Source organism: Taudactylus pleione, unplaced genomic scaffold (genome assembly GCF_031769625.1).
Source record: "Taudactylus pleione unplaced genomic scaffold, aTauple2 ptg000155l, whole genome shotgun sequence".
In the NCBI taxonomy this organism is placed as follows: domain Eukaryota; kingdom Metazoa; phylum Chordata; class Amphibia; order Anura; family Myobatrachidae; genus Taudactylus; species Taudactylus pleione.
The window spans coordinates 8,831,648-8,846,965 of record NW_028284557.1 but is presented as its reverse complement, the minus strand read 5'-3'; the positions used below and the strand labels follow the sequence as shown (position 1 = coordinate 8,846,965).

The 15,318-nt window shown below is 41.2% G+C and overlaps 1 protein-coding gene across 1 annotated transcript in view; it reads left to right on the top strand.

The window, feature by feature from the left end:
• The window catches only part of TOP2A (DNA topoisomerase II alpha), a 52,191-nt gene that overhangs the window by 29,328 nt on the left and 7,545 nt on the right, over positions 1–15,318 (top strand). The window contains exons 12-31 of the mRNA XM_088474650.1: positions 3,817–3,974; positions 4,195–4,320; positions 4,942–5,052; positions 5,142–5,247; positions 6,208–6,317; positions 9,049–9,141; positions 9,274–9,388; positions 9,523–9,644; positions 10,405–10,553; positions 10,805–11,036; positions 11,184–11,318; positions 11,410–11,610; positions 11,835–12,030; positions 12,110–12,201; positions 12,370–12,510; positions 12,773–12,856; positions 13,049–13,246; positions 13,532–13,664; positions 13,754–13,906; positions 14,161–14,323. Of these exons, the coding sequence (XP_088330776.1) occupies positions 3,817–3,974; positions 4,195–4,320; positions 4,942–5,052; positions 5,142–5,247; positions 6,208–6,317; positions 9,049–9,141; positions 9,274–9,388; positions 9,523–9,644; positions 10,405–10,553; positions 10,805–11,036; positions 11,184–11,318; positions 11,410–11,610; positions 11,835–12,030; positions 12,110–12,201; positions 12,370–12,510; positions 12,773–12,856; positions 13,049–13,246; positions 13,532–13,664; positions 13,754–13,906; positions 14,161–14,323 (2,818 nt within the window). The remainder of the gene's footprint in view (positions 1–3,816; positions 3,975–4,194; positions 4,321–4,941; positions 5,053–5,141; positions 5,248–6,207; positions 6,318–9,048; positions 9,142–9,273; positions 9,389–9,522; positions 9,645–10,404; positions 10,554–10,804; positions 11,037–11,183; positions 11,319–11,409; positions 11,611–11,834; positions 12,031–12,109; positions 12,202–12,369; positions 12,511–12,772; positions 12,857–13,048; positions 13,247–13,531; positions 13,665–13,753; positions 13,907–14,160; positions 14,324–15,318) is intronic.

The window sequence follows — 15,318 nt, the reverse complement described above, 5'->3', positions numbered from 1 at the left end:
TTGGGCTGCTAGCCGTGGCGCCTCTGCTGTTCAGCTGTGTAAGGCGGCCACCTGGTCTTCCATTCACACCTTTTTGAGGTTCTATGCGTTTGACACCTTTGCCTCTCAGGATGCATCCTTTGGGCGCCGGGTTCTCTTATCAGCACAGGAGCGTCCCTGCCCTTAGTTGGACTGCTTTGGGACATCCCCAAGGTCACCCTGTGGACCCCTATGGACCCTGAAGTAGAAAACAAGAGATATGGTAAGAACTTACCTTTGTTATCTCTGTTTCTACGAAGTCCATAGGGTCCACAGGGCACCCGCCCTGACGCACCTGGCTTCATATGGGCTCTGTGACTGGTGACCGGTTGTCCGTCTCCCATTTCTGTGAGTATGGTTCTTGTGTGTTCCAGTCTTCCTTCTCTCTGTTTCGTCTCCTCCTCCGGCCTTGGCTGCTTACCAACTGGGGTCCATCCTTCTCTATACCTCGCCCCCGAGCCACAGGTACCTAAGTGCATCTTGGGAGCAGCTACAAGCTTTAACTCCGTGGTGCCCTAGGATCCAGCTATACCCCCAAAGGTCACCCTGTGGACCCTATGGACTTCGTAGAAACAGATAACAAAGGTAAGTTCTTACCATATCTCTTGTTTTTTCTAGCACAGCCTGTAAAATGACAGAAGCTGGTTGCTATGAACAACTTCTCCACTTTCTCTCCAAAATTTTAAAATCTCCCCCTTGGTGTCGTGGCTTTTACTGACTCGCCAATAGTTGGCAGGCGAAAATATTGGCTCTGGCCCTGAGACACAGATGTGGAGTCCAAAAGCCCTTTTGTTTAACGGAGCAGTATTCTTTGGATCTGAGCTTGACAAATTAGCTCTTTCATCTTTGTTAATGCGTCCAAGCCTGAGGGACCAAGATTCCATACCTCTAGTGCCTCCTTTTATCCAATAAGATCTAAAAGGTGTTGGTCCTCTCTGCAAACAGGAAAGGGAAGGCAGACCTTTAAAGCCAATCTCCAGAGCCTAAACCCGCATGACAATCAAAGTACCAGACAGGCTTTTCCACTCGCCCAGTTCCCGATCATGTGGTATGGATCCTCTCAAGTTCTGTTGGTTACAGATGTTTATTGAGTGTTTACGTCCTAGTCCTCCTGGAGACTGCTGTCCAAAAGATTTTCTTCCAGCGCCTTTTGAAAGAATGCTAAACAGTTGGATCACAGGCAGGCACGTGTTGCCTTCAGGAGTGTTCAACCCCATCCTAGAGGAGCAGAAGACTCAGGGATTTATTCAGATCTTTTTCTTGTCCAGGGGACTGCACTAATTGCTGCCCATATAGAAAATGAAGTCCTTGAATGCCATAATTATGGGTAAACTTGTTCAAGATTGAGCCTCTTAAGATCCATCATCAGCGGCATGGGGTGCATCAAATGTTTAGTGTACACAGACAGCAAGGATGCCTGTTTTATTTTGTTTTGGTTTTTTTTTTTTTTTTTTTGATCTTGGATAGGTATCACTGCCTACTTAAGATTCATAGAATGACCCTTTCCTTTAGGGTGCTGGTCATGGCTTCACATGTCTTCAGAAAGTTAATGGCTGCTCTACTGCCATCTGACAGTTTCACCATTGTACTTTTATTTGGATGGTCTCCTTTTCAAAGCCCATTCAGCTGTTACTGCAGTCTAATCTAGACAGGCAGGTTCTGGAATTGCATGGGTGATTTTTAGTTCTCAAAACTCCAGCTTGGTTCCCAATTAAGGATGGTGTATTATGGCCTGGCTATTGATATCAAGGAGAAGAATGTCTTTCTTCCAGAGGATAATAATCCAGAACCCTCAGGTTCTAAATGTTTGAAACTACAGAGGATAATCACCTCATTCTTGGCAGTTCAATACTCAAACTTCCACTCTTGAATGTTTCAACTAGACATGACTACTTTCTCAAGATGTTAATTCTTTGGTCATCGTCTCAGCATAAGATCACTGATGCTTCTGTCTCTTAGTTGGTGATGAGGACAAACTATAGTAAACAATGAGTGAAAGGCCCATATGAATCATCAAGGGTGTACCAGCAGTGCCCACATGAGAAAATCTTTCCAGTTTTTTTTATATGGACTGAAGTCTGAGTGCCTGTAATGTAGACAGTGTACATTACAGGCGTGGAAAACAGAGGTGGACTTTTGAACCAGGCACACTATTCACCTGGGTTAATCAATAGACTCTTCATCAGGTATTCAGTCTGCTAGTGAAGAGATGCGGTCAGCCAGAGGTTGCTTGGATGGCCTTTTAGCACAACAATAAGGTGCCCACTTTCCTCTTTAGGACCAGCGATCTATTGGCATCACTAGTGAATATTAACTGTTCCTTGGAATTTCAGTTTGGTTTATTTCTATGCACTTGAATTACAATGCTTCCTCAGATCCTCAAGAGAGTAGGGTGGGAAGGGATTCTGGTGATCCTTTGTCCCAGATTGGCCTGGCACACCACATTTTATGGATTGGGCAGGCCCAGGTTGCTGACACACTGCAGGAAGTTCTTCTTTTTCCGCAAGTTTTGTTTTTTACTAGGAACTTCATCAACTGCCTTTATTAGTTAGGAGAGGCTGTTGAAGCCAGGATCCAAGATATTGTCTGAAGATTCAATAGAGACTATGCAAGAAATTCAGTTTTTCATGAAGCTGTCATAGTGTATGGGAGAATTTATGGTGATCGGTGTTAACTCTGGGTTACACACTTCCATTTCATATTTTGTTTCCTTTCTTCAAAACAGACCTGGTGACTTCAGACATGGTTCTCTTAATGTTCCGAGTTTGGCTCTTTTGATGTATTTTCGAAAGAAGTTAACACTGATTCTTGAGGTTCAGACCACCTTGCAGGGTTGTTTACACATACAATTTTCATATGTTTCATCTAACAGCACCATGGTATCTTAAATTTGGTTCTTTAATCTAGTCATCTTCAGTGGAACAACACATCCCAACAAGCCCTAACAGCAAAACTCTGGCAGGGCATGCTGGGGTATGTACTTCCACAGCAGCTGAAGGTCCACAGGTTCCCCACCATTTGTAACCTTAGAAGATTATTTGAGTTAAGTGTTATGTACCTCTATCCTAGGAATTTCTCCAGCAAGATGGGTTTCAGAATTGGGGGCTTAGACCTACACTTATCCCATCTTGACATCCCTTAATGAAAAGGTGTTCTTCGCAAGAGTGTCATGCCAAAGGTGGTTTCAGGTTTCCATCTTAATTAGGAAGTAGTCATTCCTTCTTTTAAATGGATGGTACTTTAAGTGACCAAGGACTGCTTAAAACGTACCCGTTTTAGGATTTAGTGATCTATGGGCCAACACTCTGCTAGTTCTGACAGAGGAAGGATTGGCTTTGTTCCCACTTCTTCTCATTGTTCAGTTCTGTTTGAAATGTCTGTTCTGTTTTATTTGCCATATCCCTTTTGTGAGGTTAACCTTTTACATGCCCAGCTCTTGCACTCACCACAACCCCACGGTAGCAGTGTCCTCCATTTGAAATGGATTCAACGCAAGTATTAAGAATCCTATTTTTGTAGGCATCTGTAAATGGTGTGGACATAAAAATCTCAGCTTTGGACTAGTTTCTCAGAGTTGCTTAGGTCTCGGGCAGTCTTCCTCTGGTCTGATATTTTTTTTGTAAGTCCCTGTTACAGCATGCCCATATCTGATCTTTCATTTATGCAGAACATATATTTTTATTTTATCTAAGCCATATTTAAGACTGCAGGACTAAATACTTGTCTGCCACTTATTTCCTAAAATTAGAGGACTAGATAGGAGTACTTGTAAAGCCTATGTCTTTTTTTCTGTTTCAGGCAGTAAACACTCCACAGATTGCACTCTAATTCTCACTGAAGGAGACTCGGCCAAGACATTGGCTGTTTCTGGCCTTGGTGTGGTTGGAAGAGATCGTTATGGTGTGTTCCCATTGAGGGGCAAACTTCTCAATGTCAGGGAAGCTTCACACAAGCAGGTGAGTTGATTAAATACATTTGTTCAATAAGTCTTTCAGATGATGATCAGCAGAAAAATTCAACCAGCTTCCAATCAACTACATTATGAATTTTAGTGAGAAGACTATTGTTACGTATTTCTTACGTACTGGCATCTTTAATGTGGTTTATTGATTTAGTGCTTTTTGCAGAGTTTACTGTAAGTTTTTGTCTTGATCATAAGCTCATGTTCCTTTGCAGATTATGGAAAATGTAGAGATAAACAACATAATCAAAATTGTGGGTCTGCAGTATAAGAGAGATTATGAAGATGCAGAGTCCCTGAAAAGCCTTCGTTATGGAAAGCTCATGATCATGACAGATCAGGTGAGATCTTCCTGTTAACAGAGAATGTTCAGCTATGAGCTAATTTAAATAACTTAGTTTTGGTAGAATGACTTTTTGTAAAGTGAATAAAAAATATAAGGGGAAAAATGTTGAATAAATATTGTTGAGCGTAGTCTGTGTTTAAGTATATATACTTTGTAGCTTATAAGGCATACACCTTGCTAGTATTGGGAAGGACCCCTCTTAGCTGTCTGCTTGAGATGACGTATGGTTTGTGACATGGCTAGTTATCCTACTGGAAGGAGCTGTTAGAAGATGGGTAGACTGGGGCCAAAGAGGGATGGAATGCTAATCTGAGCCTGTTGAGTATACTTTTTGTGTGTGTATGCACATGGTGGAAAAACTAAAATACCTCAGTAAATGAGAGAGATTAAGCAAATTGAAAGGAAGTGCTTCCACTAGTGTAGCTAAAGGACTAGTTAAGCAGATGTGCATACTAGCACTGTCACGTTCATGTATAAGACTGCTGAAATGATCTTCTGTTGCCTGCCATTCAGGACTGCGGCAAACCTAGGATGTACGTGGTAGGCAGTGCCCAAAAATCTTTCCTTTATAAAAATCATTTAACCAATAATTTTTTTTATTATTTTTTTTTTGTAGGATCAGGATGGATCTCACATTAAAGGCTTGCTGATCAACTTCATCCATCACAACTGGCCGTCTCTGCTCAAACACCGCTTTCTAGAGGAGTTTATTACACCTCTTATAAAGGTGAGAGGATCATCTGCTTGTTGTCTTTGCATTCAGTTTTTCTTATTCATATATACAGCTTACCTCATCTCTCCCTTCTATCTGTGCAGGTCTCTAAAAACAAGCAGGAGCTATCCTTTTATAGTATCCCTGAGTTTGAGGAGTGGAAGAACGGCAATGACAGTCACAAGTCCTGGAAAATAAAGTACTACAAAGGTTTGTTCTAAAACCCTGTGTGGTAGTGCTTGCAAGGCAAGTAAGGACTTATTTTGTACACTCTTGTGGTGGAAGGAGAGTCACACTTGTGGTGTGTAGCAGTAAGGCAATGTACAGTGTGGAGCAGAAGTCACCTGGTGATCTGACTGAATAACGCTAATACTGATATGTATTGTACATTAAAATCTTCACTTGGTGTTCTTGTTGAGTTAAAATTCAACATAATGCATTGTGGTCAGTAAATATATCTTATACATCCAGTTAGTTGTCACTGGCACCACAGGGATATGAAGTCTGTTTCAGAATTGTAACCACTCCCCCCTCTGTCTCCTAGCCTAATGTGAAAAAGATTTTCCGTGCCATTTTTTTATGACAGCCTAAAATGTGTTCTTCATTCCGATTCCTAAATCTGCCCCTAATGTCGCTGTCAAGCGAATGATTGCTTGCATATGCTGGGGATGGGCAGAGAAGCTTCTGTTCTATCTGGAGACCATAAATACAGATGTGTCCACATACATCTATCCTCCGTGCGCTAAAAGTTGCGTTACACAATACGTGAACCATGTGACTTGGTAGCGCATCGCTGTGAGAATTAGATATTTTTGAAGGTAAAAAGTTGCACTAAAAGACGCTCTGCATCACTGAGGCATGGCGTGACTAGAAGGGCTGTTTCACTGAAGCTAGGAGGCTAGATGTATGAGGACACCTGTATATGCATAAGACTTTTCTTGGTGTTTTTTTATTTTTTTTTATTTTGTAAAATTATATTTATAACCTATTCAAAGTAAAATATATGACCCCATAAGAAAACCAAAATTATTACTAATATTGGATGTTATGTACATGTCCTGTACTGCAAGTCACTGTTCTCTTGTTCTGCGCAATTGTTTATGTACTTTGTGGTGCCATAGAAATAAAGTATAATATCTGCTGTTCTGATGTCTGTATCTCACTTATTAGGTCTGGGGACCAGCACATCTAAAGAAGCTAAGGAATATTTTGCAGATATGGAGAGACATAGAATTCCTTTCAAATACAGCGGACCAATAGATGATGCTGCGATCACCTTGGTAGGTTTTTGTTTTATTTTTTTGGGTGCAGAGGAAGGGTAAGCATTTTTAATATGTATTTATATTAAAAAAAAAAAAATTAGTGCTTTACTCTGGGGGACAATGCTGATTCTGGGTATAGATTCAGGTAATTGAAGTAAGCACTTAAATAATTAACTAAACAAACTCTCCCCACCTCTAGCAGAGCTTCAGTTTCATTTGTAGTTTGGCAGGTGGGAATCTTCAAGGGGATCAGCTGTCCTCTGCAGTGAGACATCCAGGGTGTTAAAAATGCTGCTAAACAGACCACATGATGGTTTGGGGCCCTTTCCAGTTACGTCTGGTCGGGCCCATCTTTTCCTGTTCCATGATGTGTGGTTTCAACTTGTTTTGAATCAGTTTGTTCAGGGTATTCTGTGCAGAGGGTTCTTTCTGGATCTAGTAGGTGTACAATCCAGCCTTTATTTGCTATTCCCTTTCAAGAGTTCCGTTCATGAGGTAGGCATTAAAACAGCTGACTCAGACTCTAGTTCATTAGTCATAATTCTAGTTCCCAAAGATAACAATGGGTTTGGGGTTCTTGTACAATTGCTTTCTGATACAAAGACCAGATCTCCGGCCAATCCTAAAATTAATAAACAGTTGTTCGTTGAAGTCTAAAATTGAGTAAATTCTAATTGAGGCCTCTTCAGCTGCAGATCCTGACAACGGTGGTCCTTGTCCAATCCTTTGCTGGACAGGCAGAGCTTTCAATTGTCTGCACTCACACAATGTTGTAGTGGCTTCCATCACCCTACCTGCTCAAGCGTTGCCCTTTCTCAGTCTGGGAATGTGCACTGCTGACAAATGATTGCATTCTATCTGCTGAGTGAGCAGTGATTTTGTGGTCCAAGGAAAAGTACTCCATTCTCATGAAAATCTTGTAGCTGAGGATGGTCAGACTGGACAATGCCATGGCATACTTGCATCAAATGTCAGGGAGAAACTGTCACATAGCCCTGACAGATACCTCCCTGATCATGTTGTGGGTGGAGAAATTAGTCTCTACAATCTTGGCGGTCTGTGGTGGTCAACTAGTACACTAGTACACACAATGTTTGTCATCACACTTCACCTAGGTGGTTGGGTGTTACATCAGGAGATCTTAAACCTGATTTGTCTAATGCTGGGGATGACCAGAGCTCTTATGACACCTCGTCAGCGCAAGAAGCTGCCCATGTATGGCGCTAGATACAGGGAATCTCAGGCATTCATGGTGCACGCCTTGACATCTAGGTTTGCCTGGAGTACTTGTATACCTTGATTTCCATCCTTCCACGAGTGCTCAAATGCATAGATAGATTTTGTGTGATTCTCATTGTGCCCGTTTGGCCCATAAGAACATTGTATGCAGATATTTGAGACATGCTATGGAAGCCACATTGGAGTCTTCCTCTAAGAAGAGACTTTCCAAGCCAAGATCTGTTCCTTTACCCCAATTTGACTGGTATGGAACTTGTAGTTATCTTCCATTAAGGGTCAGAGTTTGGCACTTTCCATTCTATTCCTGCAAAAATTGGTCTTGATTTCGGAGATGCAGACCTTTATACAGGGAGTACTCTGCAGTCAACCACCGTATTTCCTGCCTGTGCCACCTTTTGGATTTTAATTTGGTCTTTGTGGCTCCCCAGAGGTCCCCATCTGAACAACTGGAGACAGTGGAGCTGCACTTCCTTATCTGGAAGGTGGAGTTGGCTAGCTGTGCTTTGGAATTGGCAGCCCTGTCCTGCAAATCAGTTGTGCAAGAGGCAAGCTGGTCGTCTGTGCACACATTTTACAAATTTCAATTGATTTCACGCTTTTGTTTGTATAGTTACCAGTTTTAGTGGAAAAGTGTTGCGCACTGTTTTATCGTAGTGTACCCACTACTCTAAGGCTTGCTTACGTGAAGTCCCAGAGTGGATATAAGAGAAAAGATCTTTATACTTACTGTAAATTCATATCTTGTAATCTATTTTGAGAACACTGCGTTCCCTCCTCTGTGGTGTTGTTTCCCTGTGTTCTTATCTTGTGTATGCATGTGGCATTCTCTCCATTCAGGCTTTTTTAATAAAATGGAAGCTCTGTTAGAGATTAGAGTGTATGCTGGGGATGAGCTTTAGTTATTTAATTAAGGGCATGTTTTGGTGCCCAGCCTCTATACACAGTCGGCATTGTCCCCCAGATGGATTACAGGAAATTTAATTTTATAGTTCAAAAATACTCTTATTGTAGTCCTCTCCTACTTGATTTGTATAAAACAGTCAATAGTGTTCATTCTAGGTTTGGCGCCGAACCTAGAAAGAGCACTTCTAGAATGCTCCGAAAAGGGGGCGTCGCCACGCGAAAAACCTTTAATCACTCTTGAGGGTGTGCCCGGCATATCCGGATATGGATATGCCGGGCTGCTCCCCAAGCTCTCCTCTGTATAAATAGATGGCGTGCTATTCTCCACAGATGAATGTTGCACCGCTCTTTCTGCCACCCGCAGGCAGGGACGGCATGCCCCATGTTTTAGTGGGGCGCCGCCAAAAGGGCAGAACGCATTTTGCTCTCTTGAAATTGGGCAGGGCATGGCGCCCCACTAAAACAGCCTAGCTGGAACGCTAGTCAATCAGGTGTGGATGCTCGCAACTGTTGTATCTATTCTGTTCTGAGGTGGAAAACCAACACTACTTTATATTTCCCTGTGTAGAGCTTACACTATAGTAATGTTTTACTCTAAAACATCCAGGCCTTTAGCAAGAAGAAAGTGGATGACCGTAAGGAATGGCTGACCAACTTTATGCAGGACAGAAGGGAGAGGAGACTGCACGGTTTGCCAGAGGTGAGATACTGATGTATAATGCGTACTCCTCTAAATGTGTGTTGGTTTTCTTTGGTTCTCTGAAACGTTTTTCCTCTATTCTGAAAACAACAATTACTGTACTCTATATTTGACCATGTGTTTTCCCTCTAGGAGTTCTTGTATGGGAAGACCACTAAGTACTTGACCTACAATGACTTTATTAATAAAGAGCTGATTCTTTTTTCCAACTCTGACAATGAACGTTCCATCCCATCCTTAGTTGATGGTAGGTATCATAATTGTGGCAATTGGGGTTTAGCTTTGGGTGGATAGTAATTGCTTGTGGGTTTTTTTTTTTTTTTTTTTTTCTTGTGTTCGGTTATTAATAATGGCTTTAACTGATACTGTGTCTGGCTATAGGTTTGAAGCCAGGCCAGAGGAAAGTCTTATTTACTTGTTTTAAGAGAAATGATAAGAGAGAAGTGAAAGTTGCTCAGCTGGCTGGGTCTGTGGCTGAGATGTCTGCATATCATCACGGTGAGGTAAATACTTTTTGCATCTTTTCTGCTAATAGTCAATTTTTACTAAAGCTTTAGTTAAGCTTAAATGTAATATAATTCACATTCTCCATTGGTTTCTGATACCTTTTGCGAAGTACATGTATGTAACCTGTTCCACAGGCTGCCCTCTTTCTATGTTCTGAACGGAGGATACAGACTTTTTTTAGTTTAATAATCGAATGATTTAAAATTAAGACCGTATCTGCCAGGGTACCACAATTTAGTGGGATCACTTCTGCAACATGAAATATGTATTACAGCTTAATGGCGGTTGCTGCTGATTGGCAGACATTTTGAGTATCTGACATTGATTAGCAACCTTTCTAAATATGGAATAGTCATTGCCAGACACGTTTTTGTATCCATAAGTGTTAGGGGCGTTTTTGAGTGTCTGTCTGATATTAGCAGCATGTCTTCCAAATAACAGCGATCAAGTATCAGTACTGCTGTTATAGGAAAGCTGTTTCCTTTTATAGTTTAGGGATTTAAGTTATGGTACCTGGCATAATAAATTTAATTTAACAAAACAATATATATTTTTTGCCTGCAAATACCCGTTAATTAAAAACTGACAGCACCCCCACTCCTGCCTTTAAATCAGTTTTTACTGATGTTATTGTGAGTTCTCCCAGTCTCCATTATTCCATTTTAACTTGTTCTTTATACCATTTTTTTCATAATTTGTAGTGTGAGATAATGATCAGTGTGCTGCATATGTACCTTCTTATCTTCTCTCTTGTAGACTTCCCTGATGATGACCATTATTAACTTGGCACAGAACTTTATGGGTAGCAACAATATCAACCTATTACAACCAATTGGTCAGTTTGGCACCAGGCTGCATGGTGGTAAAGATGCTGCCAGCCCTCGATATATCTTTACTATGCTTAGGTATGTCTAAAATTATATATACAATAAATTTTGATTCCTGGGAGGCGTGCCAAAAACTGTAAATTAATAGTTTATGAAGTCTCTGTTTTTTTTGTACACTTGTCATTTACTGTCAAGTCCTATATAAACAATACGTATTTTGCATTTTAACTCCACTTCACTGGCTGCACTTTTCTAGCCAGTTGTTAATTGGCATTATTTTCTAGCTCTAAATGTAATGTTCAATTAATTTGTGTACCTTTTGCTTCCAGCACACTATCACGCCTTCTCTTTCCCTCGACGGATGACAATGTCCTGAAGTTTATATATGATGACAACCAGAAGGTTGAACCAGAGTGGTACATTCCCATCATACCCACAGTGCTAGTAAATGGCGCCGAAGGCATTGGCACCGGTTGGTCATGTAAAATCCCAAATTACGATGTCCGGGAGATTGTGAATAATATCCAGAAAATGCTAAGTGGTGAAGAACCCCAGACAATGGTGAGGTTATTTGTTTTTAAATTGACATATTCAAGTTTCTTAAGAAAACCTTGTCACACCGTAGCATTGAAACACATCATTGAATGATTTGCATTATGAGGCTATTTTGTAATATCTAACCATGTATACTGAAAACTTTACTCTTAGCTCCCAAGTTACAAGAATTTCAAGGGTGTTATACAGGAGCTTGGTCCAAACCAGTACATTCTTATTGGGGAAGTTTCTGTACTTGATACAACCACTATTGAAATCTCAGAGCTGCCAGTCAGAACTTGGACACAGGTAACTACCAACCAAAGTACTTGAATGGCTCAATTTCTTCTCTAATACCTATCCCCACACCAACTTAATTTTTGTTTCCTGTGCTGACCAGAATTACAAGGAGCAGGTACTGGAGCCCATGCTGAATGGGACAGATAAGACTCCACCTCTGATTACGGACTACAAGGAATATCACACAGATACCACAGTCAGATTCATCATAAAGATGACAGAGGAAAAACTGGCAGAGGCTGAGGCTGCTGGGCTGCACAAAGTGTTTAAGTTGCAAACACCTCTTACATGTAATTCAATGGTAAGTGTTCTGTAATCCTGTAGGCTTTGTATGATATAACGGGTTCATACCATTCGTATAGCTGAAAAATATCTGTATAACAGTTTGTGGATTCGCACTGCCTTAGCTGCTTTCCAAGAGCACCTATGTTGCCAAAGAACAGAGTTTAGTAGCCAGTGTGGTGTATTTTTTTTATTCTCGTTATACGAACTGTTGTGTTTGAAGTAACACGGCACACTTTTCAGGTGCTCTTTGATCACACTGGATGCCTGAAGAAATATGAAACCGTTATGGATATTCTGCGGGAGTTCTTTGAATTGCGTCTTCGCTATTATACTCTAAGGAAGGACTGGCTGTTGGGCTTGTTTACTGCTGAGGCCTCCAAGTTGAGCAACCAAGCCCGTTTTATACTGGAAAAAATTGAGGGCAAAATAGTCATAGGTAAGAAAGAAGAGTTATTATACTTGGCTGATTGTATGTGTGACTGGATCTTAATCCAGTTATAAATATCTTTGTTTAGAAAACAAGCCAAAGAAAGAACTTATTCAGATGTTGGTCGACAGAGGATATGACTCTGACCCACTGAAAACCTGGAAACAAACTCAAGAAAAGGTAATTTGTTTGAAAATGACTTCTCTCTTGCAAGGTATCTTCACCTTTGAACACAGGAGTATATATGTTTGCAGAATTGGTACCATTGTGAAACCTCTGCTGATTCTTTGATTCCACATGGATGGTAAATCTTCCTGTAATTCCCTTATTGCATGTTTCATATAACAGGAAGAAGCCGGGGAGCTAATTGAAGAGGAAGAATCTGAAGTTGCAAGCAGTGGACCAGATTTCAACTACCTACTCAATATGCCTATGTGGTACTTGACCAAAGAGAAGAAAGATGAGCTTTGCAAACAAAGAGATACTAAGGTCTGCTACAGTTATATGAACGAGGCTTTCCATTTAAATGTGCCATTATATTTAAATAGTTTCACTAATTTCAGCACATATTAAGTCTATATGCATTTAAACTACAATTAAACAAGGTATTAGTTGACCATGTTTAGATAGCACTATCTAGTCTTTTTCTTGACCGCTATACAGTTATCACTTGTCACGCTTCATAATCATCTAGTGTAAAGTATTTTCAATTGTATCCCCTTGTTTATTTTATTTGTTTGGTCTTTCTTAGCTTTCAGAGCTCCAAGATCTACAGAGGAAATCTCCATCCGACTTGTGGAAAGCAGACCTTGCTGCCTTTATTGAAGAATTGGATGTAAGTCATGTTTCGGACTCTCTCTTAACCCTGTTCATTTGCCAGCACAGTGTATAGAACTTTAATTTCTCCTGTTGATGCATTTGATTCTCCAAATGCTCCACCCCCTATTTTCGTAATAAGCAGTTCAGGCTCACATTAATTGTTTCCTATTCATGAAATGCAGCTGACATTTTTTGTTTGACCTGGCAGCGTGTGGAAGAAAAGGAGCAACTTGAGGAACGGGCTTCTTTACAGGGCAAAGCGGTGAAAGGCAAGACTGGAAGAGTACAGGTGAAAAAGATGCAGTTGCAAGAGATCTTACCATCCCCCCATGGAAGGCGCATCATTCCCAGGGTCACATCAGCCATGAAAGCAGAGGCCTCAAAGAAAGTCAGAAAGCGGGTGAAGGTGAGTCAGGTCACTTTGGCAGCAAGTAATTGAATTAGGGTTATACATCAGTAACTTTTTCCAGTTATACTTTGCATAAACTTGCTGTTTTGGAGTTTAAATTATTTTCCCTGCAGTGTGTTCTTTCAACTGGTTTCTTGTCAATTTCTCTATAAGGACTCTAAAGACTGTCTCTTCAGTTACTTAAATCAGCAGATCAGGCAGTGTTTCTAAGTAGCTCTGAACATATAGCCAATAGCCAGGTGTCCTACTGAACTTGATTATATAATGAGTTGTCTGTTTTAGTCTGAGGATATTGTGAAGAGGATGGAGTTTGGAGAGGATGGCCCACAAATGAGTCCACAGAACAGTCCTGAGTCTAGTAATGAAAGCTTGTCTCTTGCTGAAAGACTGAGCAAGAAGTTGAAAGCAGAACCAGGTTTGTCTTTGTGTATAGTTAAATCAATCTTCAGTTTATGGAGAAGTGATAAGTACTGCACTATTCATTTGCAATTTTGTATTTAACAGGTACAAAAGCAAAGGCAGCTAAAGGTAAAAAGCAGGCAACCCTTCCATTCAAACCTGTAAAGAGAGAGCCTGAAAGCCAAATGATGGATTCAGAAAGTGACTCTGAGCCAGATGAAGTGGTGCCACGTGCTGTTCAGCCACGCAGAGCTGCAGGTAAAATGAATAAACATTTCTGTTATAACTTTCATGTAGCAATTAAATACCACACTGTATGTGCCCAATGCTGATTACATTGCAGCAAGTGGTTGCAAATTTTAATTAAATGCTTAGTACTTGCTCGGATTGAGTAAGTACTGCTTTATACACCTCACCCTCTAACTGAAGGAGAGGGGCACTTCACATTATACGGATATGAGAGATATACTGAACTCATGGACTAACTTGACTACTTTTATCTCTTTGTGTAGCAAACATAAAGTATGTATTGGACTCTGAGGATGAATGCAGTGCTCAAAAGCCTAATAATGAGAGTGACATTGACAGCGATGCTCAGTTTGAGCCATGTTTAGATTCAAACGATGAATCATTTGAAATCCCCAAGCCAGCGCGCAAGCCCAAAGCTGCCCCCAGGTGAGCGAAGATTCCATATATGGCTCTACAGTAGTTTCTCCTATGGGTAGATCACACAAGAAAAGCGTTTTTGTTGCATTCAGGTATTAGTTGATGGCTTTCCTTTGTGTGTACACTCCAATACACATCACAACATTCGCAAAAATGTAAAGCTTTGTAATTGATGTTACGATATGCCATAAATAGGCTAGCCATATCCCTTTAATTCGGGACAGATATGAATTATACAAATTCTGTAGCTGGCTGACTTCAATTGTGGATAGTTGTCAACACGAGCTCCTGCCTACACTGTTGCTAGGTAGTGACCTTATCCCATGTCTCCAGGGACTCTGGTCCCTGGAGGAGATTTCACGCTCTATCAATGTTGTTCAGTTAAGGGCAGTTCTACAGTATATGCTCTCCATTGGGCCAGGCCTTCTTGAGAGTCAGGCCTGTAATGATTTAGTCACAAATGACTTTGGTTACTTAAACCACTAGAGGGTAACCAGTGGTCCACTGGCCATGCTGTAAACCCCCAAGATAATGTGCTGAGCGTAATGACATGTCACAGCCATTTTAAGCCATCATGCTTGGGACGTCAACAATTGGATGGCTGACTTCCTAAGTCAGAAAATTTACCCAGGCGAAGGTTCCTCTACCAGTTTAACATCTTAAAGCAGATAGGTGGGAACAACACGATTCCCACGGCCATAGTTCGACATGCTGCCCTTTCTGCTGAACCACAAGGTGCATTACTACTGTGGTAAGTTTCTACTTCAGGGTCCATAGGGGTCCACAGGGTGACCTTGGGGTATAGCTGGATCCTGGATCCTCGGGCACCACGGAGTTAAAGCTTTTAGCTGCTCCCAGGATGCACTTGGGTCCAACCTCCCCTATACCCCGCCCCCGAGCCACAGGCACCTCAGTTTTAGATGGTGCCCGGCCGGAGTCGGGTCACCCTGCGGGGTGGGCTGCAGGAGCAGCCCCCTAAAGCTTTTAATTTTTTATTGAACTTA